Source organism: Delphinapterus leucas, chromosome 3 (assembly GCF_059928025.1).
Source record: "Delphinapterus leucas isolate spDelLeu-1000000601 "Yukka" chromosome 3, BTC_Dleu_Yukka2, whole genome shotgun sequence".
NCBI lineage: Eukaryota > Metazoa > Chordata > Mammalia > Artiodactyla > Monodontidae > Delphinapterus > Delphinapterus leucas.
This window is the reverse complement of record NC_143131.1, coordinates 113,625,355-113,650,303: the sequence shown is the minus strand read 5'-3', so window position 1 is coordinate 113,650,303 and position 24,949 is coordinate 113,625,355. Positions and strand designations below refer to the sequence as shown.

General features: G+C 39.5%; 2 protein-coding genes across 2 annotated transcripts in view; both read right to left on the bottom strand.

Moving 5' to 3' along the window:
• The window catches only part of CATSPER3 (cation channel sperm associated 3), a 44,290-nt gene extending 29,703 nt beyond the window's left edge, over nt 1–14,587 (bottom strand). The window contains exons 1-2 of the mRNA XM_022588845.3: nt 9,059–14,587; nt 7,283–7,436 (exon numbers count right to left, since the gene is read on the bottom strand). Of these exons, the coding sequence (XP_022444553.1) occupies nt 7,283–7,436; nt 9,059–9,159 (255 nt within the window). The 5' untranslated portion in view covers nt 9,160–14,587. The remainder of the gene's footprint in view (nt 1–7,282; nt 7,437–9,058) is intronic.
• An 89-nt stretch (nt 14,588–14,676) lies between these two features.
• The window catches only part of PCBD2 (pterin-4 alpha-carbinolamine dehydratase 2), a 52,893-nt gene continuing 42,620 nt past the window's right edge, over nt 14,677–24,949 (bottom strand). The window contains exons 3-4 of the mRNA XM_022588841.3: nt 16,127–16,207; nt 14,677–14,935 (exon numbers count right to left, since the gene is read on the bottom strand). Of these exons, the coding sequence (XP_022444549.1) occupies nt 14,840–14,935; nt 16,127–16,207 (177 nt within the window). The 3' untranslated portion in view covers nt 14,677–14,839. The remainder of the gene's footprint in view (nt 14,936–16,126; nt 16,208–24,949) is intronic.

The following is a 24,949-nucleotide window of genomic DNA, read 5'->3' as shown; positions in this document are numbered from 1 at the left end:
CGTCATTTTTTGAAGCATAGTTTTGCTAGATATAGAATTCTTGGTTGACAATATTTTTCTTTCAGTACTTTAAATATGTCATTTCACTGCCACTGTCCTCATAGTTTCTGAGGAGAAATCAGCTGTTAATCTTATGGAGGATTCCTTGTATGTAACAAGTTGCTTCTCTCTTGCTGCTTTCAGGATTCTGTCTTTGACTTTTGATAGCTTGATAATAATGTGTCTCAGTGTGGATCTCTTTGTTTCTCCTTCTTGGAATTCACTGAGCTTCTTGGATGTATATATTCTTTAACAAATTTGCAAGGTTTTGGGCCATTATTTCATCAAATATTCGTTCTTCCTCTTTCTCTCTCCTCTCCTTCTGGAATGCGTGTGTATGTTGATATGCTTGATGGCGCCCCTCAAGTTTCTTAGACTCTGTTCATTTTCATCATTCCTTTTTCTTTCTGCTCCTCAGGCTGAATAAGTCCAAGTGATTTGTCTTCAAGTTCACTGATTATTTCTTCTGGCTGCTCAAATCTGCTCTTGAACCCTCTAGTGAATTTTTTAATTATTATATTTTCAGCTCCAGAATTTGTTTCATTCCTTTTTATAATTTCTATTTACTGACATATTCTATTTCCTGAAACACTGTTCTCCTGGTTACCTTTAGGTCTTTGCCTGTGGTTTCCTTTAGGTCTCTGAGCATATTTTACATAGTTGACTTTAAGTCTCTGTCTAGTAATTCCCATGTCTGTGGTTCCTCAGGGACAGTTTCTGTTCATTTCTCCTGTGTAAAAGCCATCCTTTCTTTTTGCTTTGCATGCTTCATAATTTTTTTTGAAAACTGGACATTTTAAATTGTACAATGTGGTAACTCTGGAAATCAAATTCTTCCCTCTCCTCAGGGTTTGTTTTTGTTGCTTTTTGTGGGTAGTAGCTGTTTGTTTAGTGACTTGTCTAAACAATTTTTGTAAAGACTGTATTCTTTGTAATGCATGGTCTCTGAAGTCTCTTCCTCTGTAGTTTCTGGTCAGCTAGTAAACAGAGATTTTCTTAAATGCCTCAGGAAAAAGAGGGAAGGGAGGGAAGGAGAAAGAAGAAAGAGAGAAAGAAAGTAAGGAAGGAAAGAAGGAAGGAAGAGAAAAGGAGAGAGGAAGAGAGGGAGAAGAAAAACTCTCTTAGTCTTTGCAGATGGGCTCTGTGTTGAGGAACTCCTTCAATGCTGAGCCAGGCCACTTACAACTGTACATTGGCATTCACTTTGGGCTTGTGTTGAGCCTAAAGATCAGTCACAGTGAAAGTGTGGGATGTTCTCAGTTATTTCCTAAGCATGTGTCTTGTCCTGTGAATGTATGGCACACATGGGAATTTTTCAATGTCCTCTTTTTCCAAAGAATCTCTCTCCCTGGATTTTCCTCTCAGGCTTTCAGCATATCTATTGTTTGTCTCAAGTGTTATTTTTTTGTTCCAGGTGGCAGTGGGTCATTCATTTGCCTTTCAGTGGTTTTGAGAAATGCCCTCTGCATAGCCACCTTTCTGTCCTGAGAAAGTTCCAGATTATCCAAAACAGAGAATAGCTTTGGATCAGTCCTTCAGGCAGCCCCCTCAGATAGGTCAAAACAGACAAACAATTCTTTAAGAACAAAATCTTCTCTGTTGTTTCTGGACCCAGGGACTAGTGTCCCACGTGGGGAACACAGGCTGCCACCTTCAGAACCATCACCATGCTGAGGAGGGGTGTGGGCCAAAGACAAGTAAAAATGCTACCAAGTTTTCCTACCTTTTTTAAGTTGCCCCTTTCCTGATTCAGTGTTCACTCAGTTACTATAAGCCTTTGGCTATTTTCCAGAGTTCTGACAGTTTTGCCCTCTTTTTAGGTGTTTCTGTGGACAGGTGGCCTCTTGGAGCTACCTACTCTGCATTTTCACTGACATTACTCCTCTCCAGTTTTCTTTTTCTCCTCTCCATTTCTGAAGGACAGTTTTTTCCAGGTATTGAATTCTTGTCTGACAGTCTTTCTTTCAGCACTTTGAATATGACATCCCTTGCCTTCTGGCCCCTGTGGCTTCAGATGAGAAATCAGCTATTCATTTTATTGAGGATCCTTTTTATGTAATGAATCACTTCTCTATTGATGGTCTCAAATTCTCCCTTGGTCTTTGTCTTTCAACAAATCGTTTACAGTGTGTCTAGGTGGATCTCTGTGTTTATCCTACTAGGAGTTTGTTGATCTTATTGCATGTGCAGATTAATGTTTTTCATAAAACTCGGGGAGTTTTTGGCCATTATTTCTTCACATATTCTTTCTACCCTTTCTCTCCTCTCCTTCTGTGACACCTGTTGCATGCATGTTTGTATGTTTGATGGTGTTTCATGGGTCTCTGCTCATTTTTATTAATTCATTTTACTTTCTGTTCCTCACACTGGAAATCTCAGTTGACCTATCTTTCTGTTCTTTAATTCTTTCTTCCACTAGCTCAAACCTGCTGTTGAAGTCCTCTCATGAATTCTTTTTTTTTTTTTTTTTTGCGGTACACAGGCCTTTCACTGCTGTGGACTCTCCCATTGCGGAGCACAGGCTCCGGATGCCCAGGCTCAGCGGCCATGGCTCATGGGCCCAGCCGCTCTGCGGCATGTGGAATCTTCCTGGACCGGGACACGAACCCGTATCCCCTGCATCGGCAGGCAGATTCTCAACCACTGCGCCACCAGGGAAGCCCTGCTTGGCTCTTTTTAATAATTTCTCTTTACTCATATTCTCTATTTGGTGAGACACTGCTCTCCTACTTTCCTTTAGTTCTTTAGATTTGGGGTTTTTTTTTTGAAATCCTAAGTCCAACAGATGGGCTTCCTTACAACATTTGTAAAATAGTGTTATTAATACACACCTTCCAGGGTGGCTGTTGAGATCATTGAAAATAACATGTATGAAAGCCCCTGGCTAACTATAAAACTGAGAAGTTATTAAGACTCTTAGGGATCCCGATGAAGGTACCAGGAAAGTACTGAGAAGGCCCTGATCTGTCACCTCTAACTAATCTTAAGATTCTTTGCAAGCAGCGAATGAAGGCTAAGGCGGACTTGTAAACTGCTGACGCATTAAATACATGCCTTGGCAAAGACTGGGAGACTTATTTGTTCCAGGCATTTAAGGAATACTCTGTTCAATCATTAGCAGACCATTAAGCTAACTGAGCAGAGACTTTGGTGGCCACACATGACAAAGAATATACACTTTATCGAATTAGTTCAGGAAAGTCACTTAAAAAAAAAAAAAAGGAATGGCAACAAAAATAAAACCCTAGGGAGGGGGGAGTATCTGGTTTCCAGAGTTTCCAATCTTATATGATTTAAAGTGTCCAATTTTCAACCCCCCAAAAAAGAAATCATGAGACATGCAGAGAAACAAGAATGTATGGTCTTTACACAAGAAAAAAAGCTATCAATAGAAACTTTTCTTGACTTGCAGAATTTCCCAGTCTGGATCGTGTTGACTGCACACTCATGTTCCTCTGTCCTCTGTTGCCTGAAAATAGGCAGCTGGATGAAAAGCCTTGATCAGATTCAGGTTTGATCTTTTTGGCAAGATTATAGGTTCTGAGACTTCCCTGGTGGCACAGTGGTTAAGAATCCGCCTGCCAATGCAGGGGACATGGGTTTGAGCCCTGGTCTGGAAAGATCCCACATGCTGCAGAGTAACTAAGCCCATGCGCCACAACTACTGAGCCTGCGCTCTAGAGCCCGCGGGCCACACTACTGAGCCCACGTGCTGCAACAATTGAAGCCTGCATGCCTAGAGCCTGTGCTCCACAACAAGAGAAGCCATCGCAATGAGAAGCCCTTGCACCGCAACGAAGAGTAGCCCCTGCTCGCCGCAACTAGAGAAAGCCTGTGTGCACCAATGAAGACCCAACAAAGCCAAAAATAAAATAAATTTAAAAAAAAAGTTATAGGTTCTGTTCTTTCATAGCAGGCATATAATGTCTGGTTGTCTCTTTTATGAGGGAAGCAGTCACTAATGGTCAAAATGCCTAAGTCCTATAACTCATTGGGGGTTGAAAAATTGTAACATTCTGTCATTTCATTTTCATTTATTAACTAGGATATTTCTATAAAGACATGCTTCCCCTTACCTACTATGTGGTTACTCAGTAATACAGTTCATATAAGAAAGGTCAGTAATACTTGATTTTTTCCCTTAATTCAACAATTTTTGAGATAAAGTATTAGGTCCTTGTCACCATCCAAAAGTGACCTGTTAGCTTTTTTAGTATAATTATAAGCTTACAGATTATTTGATGAATTTCAAAATCTACTGTAATTATTATCCTTATTGAGCTCAAAGTTTCCCATCTTTGGCCAGTAGGAGCCTCTTCAAGCTGTCCCCTGAGCCCTTTTGACATGACCCCAGTAATCTTTGATAGCTTCCTTGCTATGTGTACAACAAGATATTCCTAGCTCATCTGGTATATTTTCTACCCTAGACCTACAATCAGCCATTTCTCTAAGAATTCCTAGCTTCTTTTAGTGAGAAATAGTATTTCAACATCATATTATGGGACTTCTGTGGTGGTGCGGTGGTTAAGAATCCGCCTGCCAATGCAGGGGACACGGGTTCGATCCCTAGTCCAGAAAGATCCCACATGCCACGGAGCAACTAAGCCCGTGTGCCACTACTGAGCCCACGCTCCGCAACTACTGAAGCCCACGCACCTAGAGCCCGTGCTCTGCAGTAAGAGAAACCACTGCAATGAGAAGCCCGCGTACCTCAAAGAAGAGTAGCCCCCGCTCGACACAACTACAGAAAGTCCGCATGCAGCAACGAAAACCCAACGCAGCCAAAAATTAATTAATTAATTAATTAATTAATTTAAAAAACAATCACATTATGGGCACTAAGGATGCATAACTGTTAAGTTGGTCATTGTTCTAGATTTTTCAATGGATAAAGGTAAAATACTTCAGTAGTTTATATTGATATTTCCAGTTTAAATGCAGAACTACAGGGCTTTCACTTAACTTTGTCTATATTACATCCATATCTCCTTCCTTCCATGAATAACCTGGTTCTCAAGAACACAGAGGATAACAGAATTAAACTGTCCCATAATTACCCATCTGCTTTATCCTTGTGTTACACACACAGCAGTCTCAGAATAATACTACTAATAGCATCACCACAAAGCTGATTTCCGAAAATGGTTAAAAATAGTTTTTGCATTGACTCTCCCCATTCTTACCCATTTTTAATCAATACTATATCTTCACTGTCAGTGGATATATTCATTAGGTGCTACATTATCTCCTTGTTCACCCATAATTATGATTAGTTCTATAAATAATCATATTTTTAAATGTCCATTGCCAGTCCTAATGTTGATACTTCTTTAGTCATTTTGGTTGGCTGAAACTTATTCTTTACTAGATTCATAAGGAAGGGCTCATGGGAACAATATTAGCGAAGCTTTTTAACGTTGATGACAGTTTGTCTATGTCCTTTATACTTGAAAGTCAGTTTTGCTGGATCTAGAACTCTTGGTTCACATTTTCTTTCCTGAAGTATCTTAAATGTTTTACTCCATTTTCTTTTAGCATAAAGTATTACTATAGCAAAGTCTGATAATAATTAATTTTCTTTTCCTTATAAGCCACTTTGCCTAGATGCTTATAATTTCCCCCACACCTCTTTCCTTTAAAGTCCAATCATTTTAGTAGAATATGTTCTGGTGTTTGTTGTATAAGTCCATATTCTCAATATGCAACTTTCAAAATATAGTTTCAATTCTTTTATTTCAGGTAACTTTTCTTAGATTTTAGATTTTTTTTTTTTGGCTATGTTGGTCTTAGTTGTGGCACGTGGGCTTTCTCTCTAGTGTGGTATGCAGGCTCCAGGGCACATGGGTTCTGTAGTTTGCGTCATGCAGGCTCTCCCGTTGAGGTGCATGAGCTCAGGCTTAGTTGTGCTGTGGCGTGTGGGATCTTAGTTCCCTGACCAGGGATCAAACCCACGTCCCCTGCATTGGAAGGTGGATTCTTTACCGCTGGACCACCAGGGAAGTCCCTAGATTTTAGTGTTTATTCTGTTCCTTTACTTTGTTTCTGTTTCTGTTTCAAATTCAGGGACTCCTATTACCCTTAAGTTGGATCATTTTTCCCCAATTTTCAATTTTCATCATTTTCTCTTGAATCCTTATCTCTTCATTTCTTACTGATGTTTAAGAATTTCCCCCACTTAATCTTATATTTCTCTTAATTTCTCTTAAGCTATTACCTGCTATATCTAATTGTTCTTAGTCTAATTCAGTCTTCATTTTTGAAATGAGTTTCTTTTATTTCTAATTATTTCCTGACTTTTGTCACCTCACTCTTTTCTTTCCTATCTAACATCATTTTCTTAAACATTTACCTTCTTCTGAAATAATACGGTACAGTTTTTATCTGGTTTGTGAACATGTCTTTGTGGCGGGCTTTCATTATCTACAATGATATTATTTTCCACTTTACTCTCTTTTTTCTTATAATAATTTTGTATGGGATTTTACCTCAATCTTTTCCTATTGCACTTTTTTATGTGAAATTAGTTTTCTTGGACTTTGAGAAAATGTGATTCTAACTTCAAATATTCCCTCTTGATTTAAAATGTGGTTGCTTGATTTTTAAGGTTTCCTGGTGCTGTTCCCCTCTTCCAATTTTATCAGAACCTCTCTTCCTTCATCTTTGGGTCTCTAACCTGTTCAATTTTCATTCCACTCCCAATACTTCTCCTAAATGTGGAGCACTGTCCTTGAAAGGAGCTGTGGAGAGTCAGTTTTAAAAGTTTATAGGGTCTGGACTGTTCTAGCCCCTTCATAAATTTCGGGAACCTCTTGTGCTATCCCAGTATTTGATTAGGTAACACCCTTCCTAATATCAACTGCTGTTCTCACATCAGCCCATCATACTTTCCAATGAATACTTACTGACTTCCCTCTGCTTCCTCTCCTACAGATGCTAATACTATGCAGTGTGGCTCTTGGTAAGGATCTCTTGTTAACTAGTTTTGATATAAATCCTGTCCGTGGGTTTTTGGTTTTGCTATCTAGTTGCTCTGTTTTTTTAAGAGGGGATTCAGGGAGATTAAAAAACCATGTCACTGCTACTACTGCTGCCACCATCTTCCCAGATATTAGAGTATATTTTAATAGTCCTTAGAATCTTTCTACAGAAAAACTTTTTGAACAAAATGCCTTAAAAATCTTATAACATTTTCAGAAATAAAACAGGTAAAACAGAAGAAAATGGACCCATTTTGTCTGCTTACCTCAAAAAGTCTGAACAAGTTGTATCTTGTTTTATAATCAGTCCACAAGACCATAAAAAAGGCATTCGTTGAGACGGTGCTAATCATAATTATCTTAAAGAGACGACTCATTATAACTCTCTTCACAAATGCCTGACACTGAGTATCTTTCCTCCTGTCAAAAATTTGAATAAGAGGTATGATTATCTTATAGCTCTGTTGTAAGGTAATGCACAATGCACACTTTTTTTTAGGGACTAGGGTCTGCTTTCCCCCTTCTGTGACTATAAATCTACATATACTTTAAAATTGCAATGCAATGCTGACTTAATGACCACTGAAATATGTATGACGATTACTGGGTGGGTCTGTCCCCACTCAGTTGCTCAGTTCCTCCTCTCTAGACCTGTGAAAAAGAATGGTTACCACTCCGCCTCAAGCAAAACAAAGCACCATCTTCATTTACTCGTTCAACAAATTTTTATTAAGTAACTACTGTTCAACTCACTCATTTATTCATTCAACAAGTTTTTATTGAATGACTACTACATGCCAGGCTATACAGTAGGCACTTGGGATACAGGTAAGCAAAACTAAATATTGTCAGTCTAGTAGGGAAAACTGCTAATCAAATAATCAGCCATACAAGTGCTTACAAATCAATTATAAAAAACTGACCACCCTAAGAAAAAATGGGCAAACACACAGTCAACTCATTAAAGAAATACAATGGCATGATCGGGGAGGTACAAATTAAGTAAAACCAGTGATTTTGCTTATAAAATTAGCAAAGGCTTAAATGTGATAACATTTAGTGCTGGCAAGAGTGTAGTGCAACGGAGCAGTCTCATAAACTGCCAGGGGAATGTAAACTGACCAACTTTTCTGAAAAGCCTTAGTTCTGTTTGTATCCTCAGACCCAAGGAATCTACCCCAAGAGAATACAATCTGAAATGCAAACAGTGACTTTAGCCAAACATGTTTATCCCAGGAATATTTGCTGTGAGAATTTGGAAACAATTTAAAAGTGTAACCAAAAAGGACAGGTTAAGTAAATCATGGCATATCCATTTCATGGAATATTATACAGACACTACAACATGTCTATGCATTTTTCATGATTTAGAAAAATGTTTATGAGCCACTGGATAGCAAAATAGAAACAAAGCAAGATAAAAATTCTCTACTCAAAATTATCTTAATTGTGCAAAATAGGTAGAAAAAAATTCGGCATGAAGTAAGCCAAAATGTTGCTATTGTCTGCCTACGGATAGTGAGGTTATAGGTAATTCTTTTTCCTGTTTATTTACGTTTATCTGTGCTTTCCAATTTTTCTCAGCGTATGCATTACTTTTTCCCCATTATATGTAACAAGCGAACCCAGTCTCACACAGTAAAAAAAATATAGATTTATATACTTTTATAACCTATTAAAAACAAGATATATAATTTTCATTATCTGATTTGAAATCAGGTCTATTACCCAAAAAAAGGCTTCAAATTATCTAACATAGTAGGGAATAAAAAAGGACAAAATGGAGTCAAACTAGTCATTCAGTCTACAGGTCAAATTAAGAGTGTGACTGAATGTTTGATTAACAGCCAATTGTGATATGAAAGCCGAGGAAACAACTGTTTGGCTGAGACTTCACCAGCCTCACCAGTTGCAGAAATCAGATTATCCAGGACGAGCCCCTCAGTCTGGGAAGTGGATGAGTGCCTGTGGGAAGAGGCTACGAGACCCAACACTGCCATTTGCACACTTATAAACAAGAAAGAGAAATAAAGAGTATTTACTGAAATTTCCATAACGTCTCATAGAACAGCAGCGACACATTCTCAAACAGTGAGCTAGAAATGACTCTTGTGTGGTTCTGGTGATAAAAGTGTTGAGACATTTTCCAAATTTTCAATTTTTATTCCTTGCTTTTACCATCCAACAGAAAATCTCTGCTTAGGAATCTCCTCAGCATCTAGATTCCAAGAGGCCTCAGAGGAGTGTCCACAGAGGGCATCGTTGCTTTATGAAGTCACTCTTGGACATTCTGGTATGTTACTAGCCGGCAGGCCCCTGGAGAGGAGAGCTCCCCATTGGTCTACCCACAGATCCTCTCTTCCCAAGGAGACCGAGCACCTCTGTTCAGCAAAAGAGTCACAAGCACCCTGCAATTGTGATGCTCCGGGCTAAAGCTGAGAGACAGGCCAGACAAAAGCCCCTCCTTCAGGAAGTGCCCCCAACTGACAGACAGAGGCCCTTAATAATGTGTTAGAATAGGTTAAGGGTCATAGAAGAGGGGAAAGCAAAATTCTCTGGGCTTCTAAGAGCAAGAGCACACAGCCAGGGCACAGCACTGGAGACACCCGTAAGGACAAGGAAAGATTTTGATGGCTTTGGGGCTAGAACCCAAGAAACAGGAGGAGCAGAAGTTATCCATGCCTGGGGCTTCCCTGGTGGCGCAGTGGTTGAGAGTCCACCTGCCGATGCAGGGGACGCAGGTTCGTGCCCCGGTCCAGGAGGATCCCACATGCCGCGGAGCGGCTGGGCCCGTGAGCCGTGGCCGCTGAGCCTGCACGTCTAGAGCCTGTGCTCCGCAACGGGAGAGGCCACAACAGTGAGAGGCCCGCATACCGCAAAAAAAAAACAAAAAAGAAGTTATCCATGCCCAGCACTGGCTAATTGGAGACACAGAATGTGCATATACGAACCACCTAAAGAGAGTGTAAGGGACGAGCCTTGGGGTAGAGATGTTTTAGGTACAAGAGCAATAGGGATTTTTGCTCTGTTCAATTCTTGGGATTAATATATTCTCTCGTTCTCCTTCTCCTAGCCCCTTTGGCTTCCAAGGCAAATCAAGACAGAGGCTTCTGGGTAGCCCTGTGTTGAATTAAATGTTTAGTTGGCCAAATTGGTCAAATTCCTTGGGCCATAATAAAAGGAGGTGACCACGTCACCACCTCCACTGCCCCAGGCATTCTGAAACAAGTGAACACGACCATCTCACAAAGAAAAACACTCTTGTAGGCAAGCGGTATACTGAACTGGGAAATAACATCTTACCAATCTCTCCACTTAAAATCATCAACAGCAAAGCTTTAAGAAACACTTTGATTAATGTCCCCAGGCTTCAAACCTTGGCCTCACTGTCTTAGTCTATATTCTTTCCCTCAGGGATCAAGCTCCTCCTACTGCCTCCTTTGGTCATATGCCCCCTGACACCTTCTGGGCTCCTGCCCACACCCTGACAGTGGCCTCCTGGAGCAGCTGCTCAGAGAGAGCCTGAATCAGTTCTCCATCTCTGTTTCCACCCGCCCCAATTCAACAATGTGCCTAATCCCGCCGGGCCATATAGGAGGCCCTCGGTAAATCTGTGCTATGTGAATGTACCTCAGGGATCCTTACGCTCACTCAAGTAGCTGAGCCTAGTGGGATTCTATTTCCAGGAATCCCAAGGATACACTACTATGATTCCACTCCTTAAGCTCCAAAGCACACTTTTGGGGAGAAATGAAGAGATTAAGAATGTAAAAAATTCTTTCAAGATGCTTGGAGGGGTGAGGAAAGATGGCTAGCTGGAAGCAGTCAAGAAGAGACCAGCTGTTCTTGGTGTACAGTATCAGCACAGCCAACCACAGCTGAATGTGTTTTCTTTTTATTTGTTTGTTTATTTATTTTTGGCTGCGTTGGGTCTTTGTTGATGCAGGCGGGCTTTCTCTAGTTGTGGCGAGCAGGGGCTACTCTTCGTTGCAATGTGCAGGCTTCTCATTGCGGTGGCTTCTCTTGTTGCGGAGCACGGGCTCTAGGTGTGCGGGCTTCAGTAGTTGTGGCACGGGGCTCAGTAGTTGTAGCTCATGGGCTCAGTAGTTGTGGCTCACAGGCTCTAGAGCACAGGCTCAGTAGTTGTGGTGCACGGGCTTAGCTGCTCTGCAGCATGTGGGATCCTCCCAGACCAGGGCTCGAACCCGTGTGCCCTGCATTGGCAGGCAGATTCTTAACCACTGCGCCACCAGGGAAGCCCCTGAATGTGTTTTCTGAAGTCACTGATGAAGAAATCTATTCTGGGGCTGGAACTCCAGCTGATGAGTGGACTCAGAAGTAACCAGCTTATCCAGGCCTACTGAAATCACCCGCATCTTCTTGTGGCTAGGTGGGCGGGACAAGCACCCTGGGTGAGAAGCTAAAGGGCCACCTCTTCTGCCCTGTTAGCAGCAACTTACACTCTCCCTGACTTGAGCAGCACCACCTTAGCCGCTGCACACAGTCAGTAGGCACGGCAGCTTGGTGACTCTAGTCTTCTGACCAAGAGTCATTCCTAGTTACATGTAACTAGAATTGAAACACAAAGTTCACATATTATATCCAAACCCTATTACACCTCTTGCTGTTTTGCAGAAATTTTACAAAACTGAAAGTTATAGAGTTCAACTAGTATATTTTTAAACTCTGGATTAGAACATATACAGACTGCTCCACATTAACACTAGTAGTCCAATACCTCAGCACACTGCCGAAGGTCAGGTGTGTGTCCATGTGCAACATACATGCTGCTGCTTTTTGTCTCAAGCAAAAACATAAAGAATCATGCTTATTCTATTTATCTAAAGATTTCCTAAATTCTATCGTCAGAGAGTAACCACAATTTTCAGAACTTTCGCTAACTTCATTTTAGAAAAGGACACTGTCAAACGTGCTGCCCTGATTTATTATCTATAGAGGTCATGCAAAGGGTCATAGGTCATAGCTATTTAAACCCCCTCTACTCCAGTGATCATTTAAAAGGAAAAAAGAGGGAAACCAAAGCTTGCCACATCAGAGAAACCACTGTCATCACAAAGATTTGGAACAGAAGGAAAGTTGGGGCCTCCAACTTTGGCAATGTCTCTTTTAAGTTGAAATGTCAGTTACTTAGAGCAAGTCTGGGGAGTCATTCTGTTGGAATGTACCACAAGGAGTATTACCACAGACTTCTGATACGGGATCTTTGATTCTCTAAAGTTCATGAGTTCCAGCAGATGCGACACCCCTTAACATGGACCTTATGTCAAATTCTCACATAGATGCTAATTAGTAGCTACATTCTCAGGTCCTGACAACTGCAATTATTAGCTGTACCCTGCTCTCTCCACGGTGCCATACACAGTACAGGTTAATAGTTTCTAAGCCTCTCAGACTTACATTCAAAATAGAGGGAAAGGTTTCCATTCAAGGTACAATGAAACAATTTAAGTGACACCACAAGGGAGCAAACAAACAAATCCAGAAGGTGGAATATTCTACAGGACTCGGTTTTTACAGTAAGTCACTGATATGGAGAGAAAGAGGGAATGAGGGCAGGAGGCTTGCTCGCTCTAGACTGAAAGCTTAAAGAGACACAACAACCAGATGCGATGGGTGGACTTCATGTGGATCACTGATTAGAACAAAATTACTGTCCACAGACATTCTTGACCTTCAGAACAATTTGATTTGGTATTAGGTGATACCAAGAAATCATAGTTTATTTTGTTTGGTGTGATAATGGCATTTTGGTTTCTACAAGAAAATGACCATATTTTCTAGAGATGTTTACTGGAGGATGTAGGGGCAAAATGACATGCTATCTGGGATTTGCTTTTAAATACTTTAGCAAAGAAAAAGGAAATGGGAGATTATATGATGTAACTGGCAAGATCTTGGTAACTGTTAAATCTGGGTGATCAGTACATAAGGGTTGAATGCCCTATTTTACTCTATTTTAAAATATGTCTACACTTTTTCATGTTTAAAAATTCATGTAGAAAACTTTGAAGCACTGAGTTAGAAATCTTTGGTAATAAAATGTATAAAAACTCCCAAATCTATAATATGGGAAAAAGTTTATAAAAACACATGGCTTTGCTTTTTCCTCTTTTTAAAAAAATATTTAATTAATTAATTTACTTATTTACTTTTGGCTGCGTCGGGTCTTCATTGCTGCACGTGGGCTTTCTCTAGTTGCAGTGAGCAGGGGCGACTCTTCGTTGCAGTGCACGGGCTTCTCATTGCGATGGCTTTCCCATTGCAGAGCACAGGCTCTAGTCGTGTGGGCTTCAGTAGTTGCAGCGCGTGGGCTCAGTAGTTGCAGCACGCGGGCTCTAGAGCACAGGCTCAGTAATTGTGGTGCACGGGCTTAGTTGCTCCGCGGCATGTGGGATCTTCCTGGACCAGGGCACGAACCCGTGTCCCCTGCATCGGCAGGCGGACTCTCAACCACTGCACCACCAGGGAAGCCCGGCAGGTAGATTCTTAACCACTGTGCCACCAGGGAAGTCCCTGCCTTTCCCTGTTAAAAGTTTCAAAGAAGTACAAGTTCTAGTGTCCAGGCTCTGGATCTCCCAGCAGCCACAGAGTCTGGGGTGACTCTTCTCTCTCTTTCCCCCACCCCCCATGTATACTCCACACCCGCAGGGCAAAATGACTATACCTGCCAGGCCAACAGAACCAGCCGAAAACTGGCTTCAGAGAGCTCAGCCTCCTTATCATATTCCCATATGACTTCTCAGACTAGAGGCCAGGGTTGGTGGGGAGTGGGGGGGATGAGCAGCTTTGCTTATTGTAACACAGAGTGATTTTTCTGGCCTCTGATGTAAGGCAGGGAATAAAGATGATCCTTGTTAAATCCTACTACTATAAGGCATGTTCCTTGGATAGATACATACACATTCTTTTAATCTACCTTTTAATCTCATTAATAACTACATTCCTGAGTTCCCTCAAAGAACAGTTACTGCAATTTTTAAATAATAGCTTACTTTATATTCCATTTTACTCATGTCAGTGACACATGGAGTAAACAGAGCTCATTACTGGATAATACCCAAGTAGCTTCTAGCTCAGTGGCTACATACCCTCAGTTCAGGGGTCACAACATACAAATGATGGGAAAAAATGATCCTTGGTTCCTCCTCCCCTCAGTATGTCAAATAATGACCTGGCAAGTTGGTCACTGTGACAGTGAATCCTTTTATTGCCTCACCTTGCTGGAAGCCTTGCACAAGACACTTGTCTTCTTCTTTCTCCCTGTCTGAAAAGGAAGGATAAAAAACTAGACAGCTCACCCAATTTTTGAGATCTCTGTAAATTAAGTAACTACTTAAGTAGTAACAACAGCTAAAATCCAAATCAACTTTAGCATCATAAGAATCGTTACATACAGTTAAACCCTTTACCTATAGAGTTCATCATTCTTTTTCTACCTTACAATTGCTCTCCAACACAATGCATTTGTAAAGTCACCATAATCACTTGAATTTCTGGGTTATAAAAATGTGTGAATGCTCCCCCATACCCATTTCTGGTCTTTAAAAATGTTATTTCTCTTTTTTAATATTATTAATAGAATTACCTGGGTTGATTTACCTTATATATGTGATTAGATATAATGAAAAATACCTCAGGCTCAAGTTTAAATCATTTTTATTTAAGCACTGATTTTACAAAATGTGATCGTTCAAAAGGTGAACTAAATTTACGGCTTAATTTGTTCATGTGTTGATAAACTGCCTTCAAAATACATTGGAGCTAGATGCGTATATAAGATTTTACATGCGTTTTGGAAGAAATCACACAGAAGCAGCTGCTTTTTCAATAAACTTGGCCAGTTTCACATCTCTTTTGGTCAGTCCTCCACAGTCATGTGATGTGAGAGTTATCTGAACCTAAGGAAGAGAGAAGCAGCTTTGAAAACCCTGAGTTGCAATTCATGATGCTCTCCTTTGGTAGTTCAGAAATCAATCTATTACTCAATATTTATCTTTGAGAACTGAGGAGATTAAATGATTTAGAAAATACTGCATTATGAATAAGCAATGCATTTCTAAAACCCAGTAAACTCCAGGCTGGGCCCAGCAGCCTCCTAGGGATAAAAAGGTTCTCTCATAAGAAGGGCAAATAAGCTACCAGGATCTCAAATCTTGACTCTTCGGGAAAAAAAAAAAAAAAAGAGAGAGAGAGAGAGACTGAGGTACCACTTTAACTCCCATTACTTTAATTACACCAACTATTTTCAGGCCACTGAGAAAAACTAAGCTATCAAATGTAATATCTTAGCAACCATGTTAAAAAAAAGCCCATTTCCAAATTAGGGAAGTGGGGGTGGGGTGGAGGAACAGACTGTTGCCTCTTGACAAATCAATTAAAAAGCAGAAACAAAATTATGGGCAAAGAGAGGCAACTAGGAAATAAAAGTTTATGCTGGTACCTGTATGCTCTGAATTATTGCAATTAAATCACAAAAATGTGAAATCATCTTTTTTCAAAGAGGACTTTCAAAGAGATAATAGAAATCTCACAGAAATCTAAATGATAAGAAATTCTACATGGCATGATCACCAAGGCAAGGACACTTTTTGGGCAAGTGTTATTCTTTTCACTGTGCCCCCTTAAAACTCCTTGATGAAGTCTTCAGTCTGCTCTTTCTCTTAGGAAGGTCAGTTCCCACTGAGAATAGAGAATTTAATAAATAGTTCTTGAGCAAATTTATTAAATAAGGCCGTATCTTTATTTGCTACCATCTCTTTCAATAATTTACCTTAAGAGGGTTTAAAAATTTATCTACATGACAGATATTCAAGTTTAATTCAGGAGTCTAATTTGGCCCAACTTTTCCATACTAGTGTCTGTAGAAGATAAGCATGAAAATAAAGAACTCAGTCACTGTTGTCTTGAGTAGATCTGAACATTTTTTTACTAATTTGCAGTAATACACAGGGATTCTGAGAGAAAGAATAAGAGAATATTTTCCTAAGCACAATGACACTTAGCTGCACAGGATGACAAGCAAGAAAGGAAGGAAGAAGTTTCTTAAACTCCATAATTATGGTGATTCCAAAATCAGGCAATTCAGTTACCTTGTTGTACACATTGAACCACTCCGGGTGATGATTCATCTTCTCTGCTTGTAGGGCAACTCGGGACATAAAGCCAAATGCCTGCATAAGATGAAGTCGAAAGTGATGACTGACAGTGCCCCCTGCCCTGGATCTGAGAGAGATACCAGAGCAACCCGACCAGAAAAAACATGGCTAGAATCCTTAGGGAAGCCTGGAGAATCAAATATGAAAGCGAATGCTCTCCACAGAGCTGGGGAAGCAGTGTAGCAGGACTGTGACCTGCTGCTGGATGGTGAAAAACAATCAGGCTCAAATAAACAAACCGGGAAATTGGTCTCACCCAGTGACCTGTCTGGGCTGTTTAATTTTCCTCAGGACGAGACTCTCCAAAAGAAGGAATAATTTCCCTTTAATTCAGTGTCCTGGATCTCACTACCTGGCCCCAAATCTTAGAAGTCACTTTTCTTGCAGCACTGCTCCTTTTGTTTTTAGTGACTGGGTTGCTAACTAAGGCATCGACCACAAAGACTATGGGAAAATGTCTTGTGAGTGTGTCTTAAGCCAAAGCTCCGGTAGACATGAACAACCATCCCATCCGCCAGGCAGGACAGAAAGGGATGAGAGACTGTTTTCATTGACATCCAGAGTGGAACAGAAAAGATGGGCTTGCCCACTCAGGGTCTTCTTGCTACTGCCCAGCACTGCCATTTCGAGGAGAAAGCACTCCGCCTTGGGGCAGAGGGCTGCAGAGCCAGCCACAGGCATAAGTGGGGGCCTGTAGGGCACTGTCTTCATACCACAGGGAAAGTGCAAACCTAATTTTGTTAAGCAGAAGGCAAACTTGTCCTGAGAGGAAAAAAACCATTTTTTTGCTTGCTTTCAAATTTTTATGAGGGTAATTGCAAACAGTAGAAGAGTTTGTCTCTTCCGTGTCCATAAGGCAGAAATACTTGGTAAGACTGTAAGGAAGTGGTACATTAATTACAAAGTTACAGTGGAATTCACAGGCATTACCCATTACAGCCACATAAATAAATATTTAACTTCTTTACCCCTATCCAGAAAAAACAATCTGATGTTAGTTGCGCTATGTTTTTTGGATCACCAAATGACATAAGAGTGCATTTCCAAGTTAACAGAAATATGGAAGATGCCATTTTCAAACAATTCTGTCATTCATAATGGTTCCTATCTCAGAATCGATTTTATTCAGGATAAAGATTTCCATTTTGACACTTAATGCCTGAAGAAGAGTCTTCCCTATTAGGAAAAGGAAGGAAGTTCAAGAAAAATCCATTTAACTATGTATGGAGTTATCAGTAGGAAAACAATATTCACTCTCCCACCCCTTCTCATTTCACAATTTGATTTTCTATGTGAGGGGAAGGAACAAGTCAAATGAGAAAGTTTGTTTTAATTATTCAAACACAGAGTTAACCTGTATTAAATTATTATGAGAATTTTTACCCTGTTTGCCTATAATGCCTTATTCTCATTTAGCTTTAGAAGATTTACAATTTCATCACCACCCCGAGAGACATTAAAGACATGGATTTCTTTCTTTTTTAAAAAAAAATATTTATTTATTTGGCTGCACAGGGTCTTTAGTTGCAGCATGCGGGATCTTTAGTTGCAGCACGCAGGATCTTTTAGTTGTGGCATGCAGTATCTTTAGTTGCAGCACGCGGGATCTTTTAGTTGCAGCATGTGGAATCTTTAGTTGCGGCATGCAGGCTCTTAGTTGCAGTATGCAGGTTCTAGTTCCCTGACCACAGATTGAACCCAGGCTCCCTGCATTGGGAGTGTGGAGTTTATTTTTGTTTGTTTGTTTTTTGGTTTTTTGCCGTACGCAGGCCTCTCACTGTTGTGGCCTCTCCCATTGCGGAGCACAGGCTCCGGACGCGCAGGCTTAGCGGCCATGGCTCACGGGCCCAGCCGCTCCGCGGCATGTGGGATCTTCCCGGACCGGGGCATGAATCCGTGTCCCCTGCATCGGCAGGCGGACTCTCAACCACTGCGCCACCAGGGAAGCCCCGGGACTGTGGAGTTTTAACCACTGGACCACCAGGGAAGTCCCAAGGACATGGATTTCTGAGCCAGGGATTCAAATCCCAATTCTACTACTCAACTGTCATGTGATCTAACTCTGAGCCTCAATTTTCTTATCAGTAAAATGATGATAATAATAAAACGGTCATGTAATTATTTTTATTAAAAAAAAAAGAGAGAGGGTGGGAGGGAGGGAGACACAAGAGGGAAGAGATATGGGAACATATGTATATGTATAACTGATTCACTTTGTTATAAAGCAGAAACTAACACACCATTGTAAAGCAATTATACCCCAATAAAGATGTTAAAAAAAAAAAAAAGAGAGAGAGAGATGGGGATATAAGAACACTTAGCACAGCACCTGGCACAGAATGCACATATTGCTACCACTACTGCTTCTGGCCAAACGACATACTGTAAACTTCACAAAACATAATGGTAAATGAAAAGCCCTCCCACAGACTTGAGAATCTAAGATTCCAGTTGCTTTCTCTCAGAAGAATGGCTCTCTCCTTTTCCCATGTGCGATAAACAGAGACTGACACACGTATACTAAACAAAGATAATATACGGTGGAGTAACACTTTGATGCAGACTGACTGGGGAAAACAGCTGAATAACAAGAAATCAGGTGGGCACAGTCACTGTCTAAGTTCTTAAGCCCTGTAGCCACAATTTCTTTGAACCAAGCTATCCTAAAAGGTCCAAAGTGATGCTTAGAATCCTTTAACATTGCCCAAGAGCCAAATGGATCTACTGAATGGATGATCTGAAATGATCAGAAGTGCTCCTCAAATCTCTGACCACCAGAATGCTATCAGCGTAGTAGTAAAATCTATTCCATCACAAATGACTTAAAAGAGAACATCCATATCCTAAGAGGTACATTGATCAAAGAAAAAGCATCTACCCTATCTACATACAATGTTAAAAAAGAAAAAGTACATCTAAACACCCTCCAAATTTGTATTTTCCTCAGTTTTGCAGATTTCCTTCAACTGTCACCTAATATTTACATTTAATAAAATATCAAAAAGCCTGATAAACAATTTACACAGGATCCTAATTCTTCCTTAGGGAAAGAATACTCTATCTGTTATGGGAGCAAAAAGATCATTCCAAATCCTTCTTCCATATAACAGAACAAATTAATCCTCCAAACATTTAACTTTTTAAATAAATTTATTTAGTTAATTTATTTTATTATTATTATTTTTTGGCTGTGCTGTTTCTTCGTTGCTGCGCGCAGGCTTTCTCTAGTTGCGGCGAGAGGGGGCTATCCTTTGTTGCTGTGCGCGGGCTTCTCATTGAGGTGGCTTCTCTTGTTGCAGAGCACAGGCTTTAGGTGCGCAGGCTTCAGTAGTTGTGGCATACAGGCTCGGTCATTGTGTCTTGCATGCTCTAGAGCACAGGCTCAGTAGTTGTGGCACACGGGCTTAGGTGCTCCGTGGCATGTGGGATCTTCCCAGACCAGGGCTCGAACCTGTGTCCCCTGCATTGGCAGGCAGATTCTTAACCACTGCACCACCCGGGAAGCCCCAAACATTTATTTCTAAATCCACAAATTAACAACATCCATAACAATACACATTCAAATTAAAGTAAAAGAACTTCTGCAAGGAAGTTAGATGAGTAGGTAGGAGAGGGAAAAAGCAAAACCTCAAAGGGGAATTTTGATTATATGGAATACAATAAAGAAGGAATATGACTAAACAGCAAACTTGGCAGACAGTGAAAAACATCTGTCCCTTCTTTCAAAGATTTATTTTTATAGCCCTAGCTACTTGTTACCAGGATGCCAGCTGGAATCTAAAAGCCTTGAGCTAGCTAAAAGTGCAGGCTTTCTAAACCATTCCATCAAAGAAATCTGCTAACAGCCCAAGGCAAAATAGATACCAGCAACCCAGTAAGAAGCTTAGAGAACAGGACTGAGAAAATGGACAAATGAAGTAGAAATCAACACGAGTTTAAAATAATTAGAAAATAACAAATACAGAAAACGAAATACATCTAACATATAGATAACTGTTGCCAATAAGAGAACTTTAAAAAAAAAAACAGAAGAAAGAAAAAAACTGGACATGTAATTCAAGAAAAATTTCCAGAAACAAAAGATTTAAGTCTATAGATTGTAAGAATTCAGCCATGTCTACACATTCTAGTGAAGTCAGTGAACTATGAAGATAAAAAAATTCTTTTGGCATCTAGTCAAATAAAATCAACTCACCTATAATGTTGAAAAGAATCTGGCTGACTTCAAACTTCCACATATCAACATTCAACATATAAGTTAGAGGAGCAATGCCTATAAAGACTTTAGGAAATGAAAATGCTAAGAATTTTATACCCATAGGCTTCCCTGGTGGTTCAGTGGTTAAGAATACGCCTGCCAGTGTAGGGGACACAGGTTCGAGCTCTGGTCCAGGAAGATCCCACATGCAGTGGAGCAACTAGGCCCATGAGCCAAAACTACTGAGCCTGCACTCTAGAGCCCATGAGCCACAACTACTGAGCCCGCGTGCCACAACTACTGAAGCCTGTGTGCCTACAGCCAGTGCTCTGCAACAAGAGAAGCCACCGCAGTGAGAAGCCTGCGCACCGCAACGAAGAGTAGCCCCCGCTTGCCGCAACTAGAGAAAGCCCATGCATAGCAACGAAGACCCAACGCAGCCAAAAATAAATAAATAATTTAAAAAATAAAAAAGAATTTTATACCCAGCTAAACTGTTGTTCAAAATTAATGCAAGAGACATATGTTTTTTAAATGCAGTAACTCAGGGAATAATTTCCATTCACACTTTTTGAGGAAATTTTTATTAAAGGATGAAATATAAGTAACTAAGAGATGAATGCGGAAACTATACCAAAGGTATTGACAGTGAGTAATAAATTCATTCAGCTCTAGAAATACATTTTAAACAACTGTGGGGATTATAGTTGCAGAATAAAATGTAAATGTTATAAACTATTAAAAGGGTTGAAGATAATAAAAATAGGGAAGGTAGATGAAAGTTAAAAAAAATCTTTAAAAGCTGAAAGATCAAGTGTTAAAGATATACTTAAAAGTATAAAACATAAGCACTAGAACTAAAAAACAATATGAACTAAAATTTTAGTTCCTAAAAGGAAAGTAGGAAAAAGTAGAAGTGTAATTTTGACATTGCTTAGTGGGGAGACCACTATCTAAAGAAATGCTAGCTAAATGCTATCTAAAGAAATGCAGGATTACATTTGCTATGTAAAACTATAGATTTAATAGTATCCACAAGAAGAACGAAATTTAGAAGAAAACAAGAACAAAACAACTTAATTCACAATTAAGTAAAGGAAAACACAATTAAAATGCAACAAAAAAAATCCTACAATCCATATAATGATTTAAGATAAGGGAGAAAAGAGTATATTGGTTCTGTCAGGTTTTATAAGACCAAACACCTTTCCAATCAATAAATGTAAAGAGCCTAAATCCAACCAGTTAAAATTAAGAAGAGAGAACGTTACAATGGGTCACAAAGCAAAACTCAACCACTAGAAATAAAAGGACATAGGCAAATGTAACTTCTTTTAAGAAATCATAAGGGTAATTTAAATTATAAAGTATATCCACAATGAGGATGAAGACTGAGTAACTGTGAATATCTATATTGCAATAACATAGCATCAAAATCAGTAAGACAGAAATGACAGGGCTCATGGGCCAAAGAGAAATATTTGTAGTTGGAGACTTTAATTCACATCTCTTAAGCCATGGCAGATTAAGTGAATAAAAGTAAGGATATGGACTACTTAAAAACATAATTTAAAAGGTAGATGTAATCGATGTATTTTAAACTCTAAAACTTGAGAATATAGCTTTTAAAATATATTTGGAACATGCACAGAGACCGAATATATACTACCCCACAAAGAAAATCTCAATAATCAAAAAGTAGAAAGAGTACTGATAACATTCTCCAATAAAATTAAAAACAAAATCAGGACACTAATGTAGCAAAAAGTACTACCAGAAACAATTTTAAATCCTTCTTTTAAAACTCTTGGGTCAATGTTCATTGCAGCACTATTTACAATAGCCAGGACATGGAAACAACCTAAATATCCATCAACAGAAGAATGGATAAAGAAGATATGGCACATATATACAATGGAATATTACTCAGACATAAAAAGAAGCAAAACTGAGTTATTTGTAGTGAGGTGGATGGACCTAGAGTCTGTCATACAGAGTGAAGTAAGTCAGAAAGAGAAAAACACATACCATATGCTAACGCATACATATGGAATCTTAAAAAAAATGGTACTGATGAACCTAGTTGCAGGGCAGGAATAAAGAGTCAGACATAGAGAATGGACTTGAGGACATGGGGTGGGAGGGTGAAGCTGGGGCGAAGTGAGAGTACCATCGACATATATACACTACCGAATGTAAAATAGTTGGCTGGTGGGAAGCAGCAGCAAAGCACAGGGAGATCGGTTCTGTGCTTTGTGATGACCTAGAGGGGTGGGATAGGGAGGATGGGAGGGAGGCTCAAGAGGGAGGGGATATGCGGCATGTGTATGCATATGGCTGATTCACTTTGTTGTGCAACAGAAACTAACATGGTACTGTGAAGCAATTATACTCCAATAAGGATTTTTCACAGAACTAGAACAAAAAATTTCACAATTTGTATGGAAACACAAAAGACCCCAAATAGCCAAAGCAATCTTGAGAACGAAAAACAGAGCTGGAGGAATCAGGCTCCCTGACTTCAGACTATACTACAAAGCTACAGTAATCAAGACAGTATGGTACTGGCACAAAAACAGAAAGATAGATCAATGGAACAGGATAGAAAGCCCAGAGATAAACCCACGCACATATGGTCACCTTATCTTTGATAAAGGAGGCAGGAATGTACAGTGGAGAAAGGACAGCCTCTTCAATAAGTGGTGCTGGAAAAACTGGACAGGTACATGTAAAAGTATGAGATTAGATCACTCCCTAACACCATACACAAAAATAAGCTCAAAATGGATTAAAGACCTAAATGTAAGGCCAGAAACTATCAAACTCTTAGAGGAAAACATAGGCAGAACACTCTATGACATAAATCACAGCAAGATCCTTTTTGATCCACCTCCTAGAGAAATGCAAATAAAAACAAAAATAAACAAATGGGACCTAATGAAACTTCAAAGCTTTTGCACAGCAAAGGAAACCATAAACAAGACCAAAAGACAATCCTCAGAATGGGAGAAAATATTGGCAAATGAAGCAACTGACAAAGGATTAATCTCCAAAATTTATAAGTAGCTCATGCAGCTCAATAGCAAAAAAACAAACAACCCAATCCAAAAATGGGCAGAAGGCCTAGGTAGACATTTCTCCAAAGAAGATATACAGACTGCCAACAAACACATGACAGAATGCTCAACATCATTAACCATTAGTGAAATGCAAATCAAAAATACAATGAGATATCATCTCACACCAGTCAGAATGGCCATCATCAAAAAATCTAGAAACAATAAATGCTGGAGAGGGTGTGAAGAAAAGGGAACACTCTTGCACTGCTGGTGGGAATGTGAATTGGTACAGCCACTATGGAGAACAGTATGGAGGTTCCTTAAAAAACCAAAAATAGAACTACCATATGACCCAGCAATTCCACTACTGGGCATATACACTGAGAAAACCATAATTCAAAAAGAGTCATGTACCACAATGTTCACTGCAGCTCTATTTACAATAGCCAGGAGATGGAAACAACCTAGGTGTCCATCATCAGATGAATGGATAAAGAAGATGTGGCACATATATACAACAGAATATTACTCAGCCATAAAAAGAAACGAAATTGAGCTATTTGTAATGAGGTGGATGGACCTAGAGTCTGTCATACAGAGTGAAGTAAGTCAGAAAGAGAAAGACAAATACCGTATGCTAACACATATATATGGAATTTAAGAAAAAAAATGTCATAAAGAACCTAGCGGTAAGACAGGAATAAAGACATAGACCTACTAGAGAATGGGCTTGAGGATATGGGGAGGGGGAAGGGTAAGCTGTGACAAAGTAAGAGAGAGGCATGGACATATATACACTACCAAACGTAAGGTAGATAGCTAGTGGGAAGCAGCCGCATAGCATAGGGAGATCAGCTCAGTGCTTTGTGGCCGCCTGGAGGGGTGAGAAAGGGAGGGTGGGAGGGAGATGCAAGATGGAAGAAATATGGGGACATATGTATAACTGATTCACTTTGTTATAAAGCAGAAACTAACACACCATTGTAAAGCAATTATACTCCAATAAAGATGTAAAAAAAAATTTTTTTTTAAATTAAAGTAGCGGAAAAAAATCAGAAAAACGAAACAAAACAAAAAAACAAAAATAGAAAAACTCGGATCAAAAATGAAATCAATACTAAAGAGAAAATAATTATTATTAATTATTATTTATATTAATTAATAGAAATTAATAATGTAAGCATTACATATGGATACATCTAAAGCAATAATCAGAATAAACATCTTTAAATACTTAAATTATCTTAAATTAATGAACTTTAAAGAATTAAAATAAATTAATTAAATATCCAATCAAGAAAGTAGATAAATAACAAGAAAATAAATTTAGGGAGGAGAGCAGGAATGAATATAAATAAAGGGAAAAGCAAATGTAAATTAATTAGGAAAGAGAAAAAAATGGTATAACTACTGAATCCAGAAGCTGTATCTGGAAGAATTATATAATAGAAAATTGGTTGCTTCCTGTAAAAACAAACAGAAAGGGGTCACTGGTGGCAC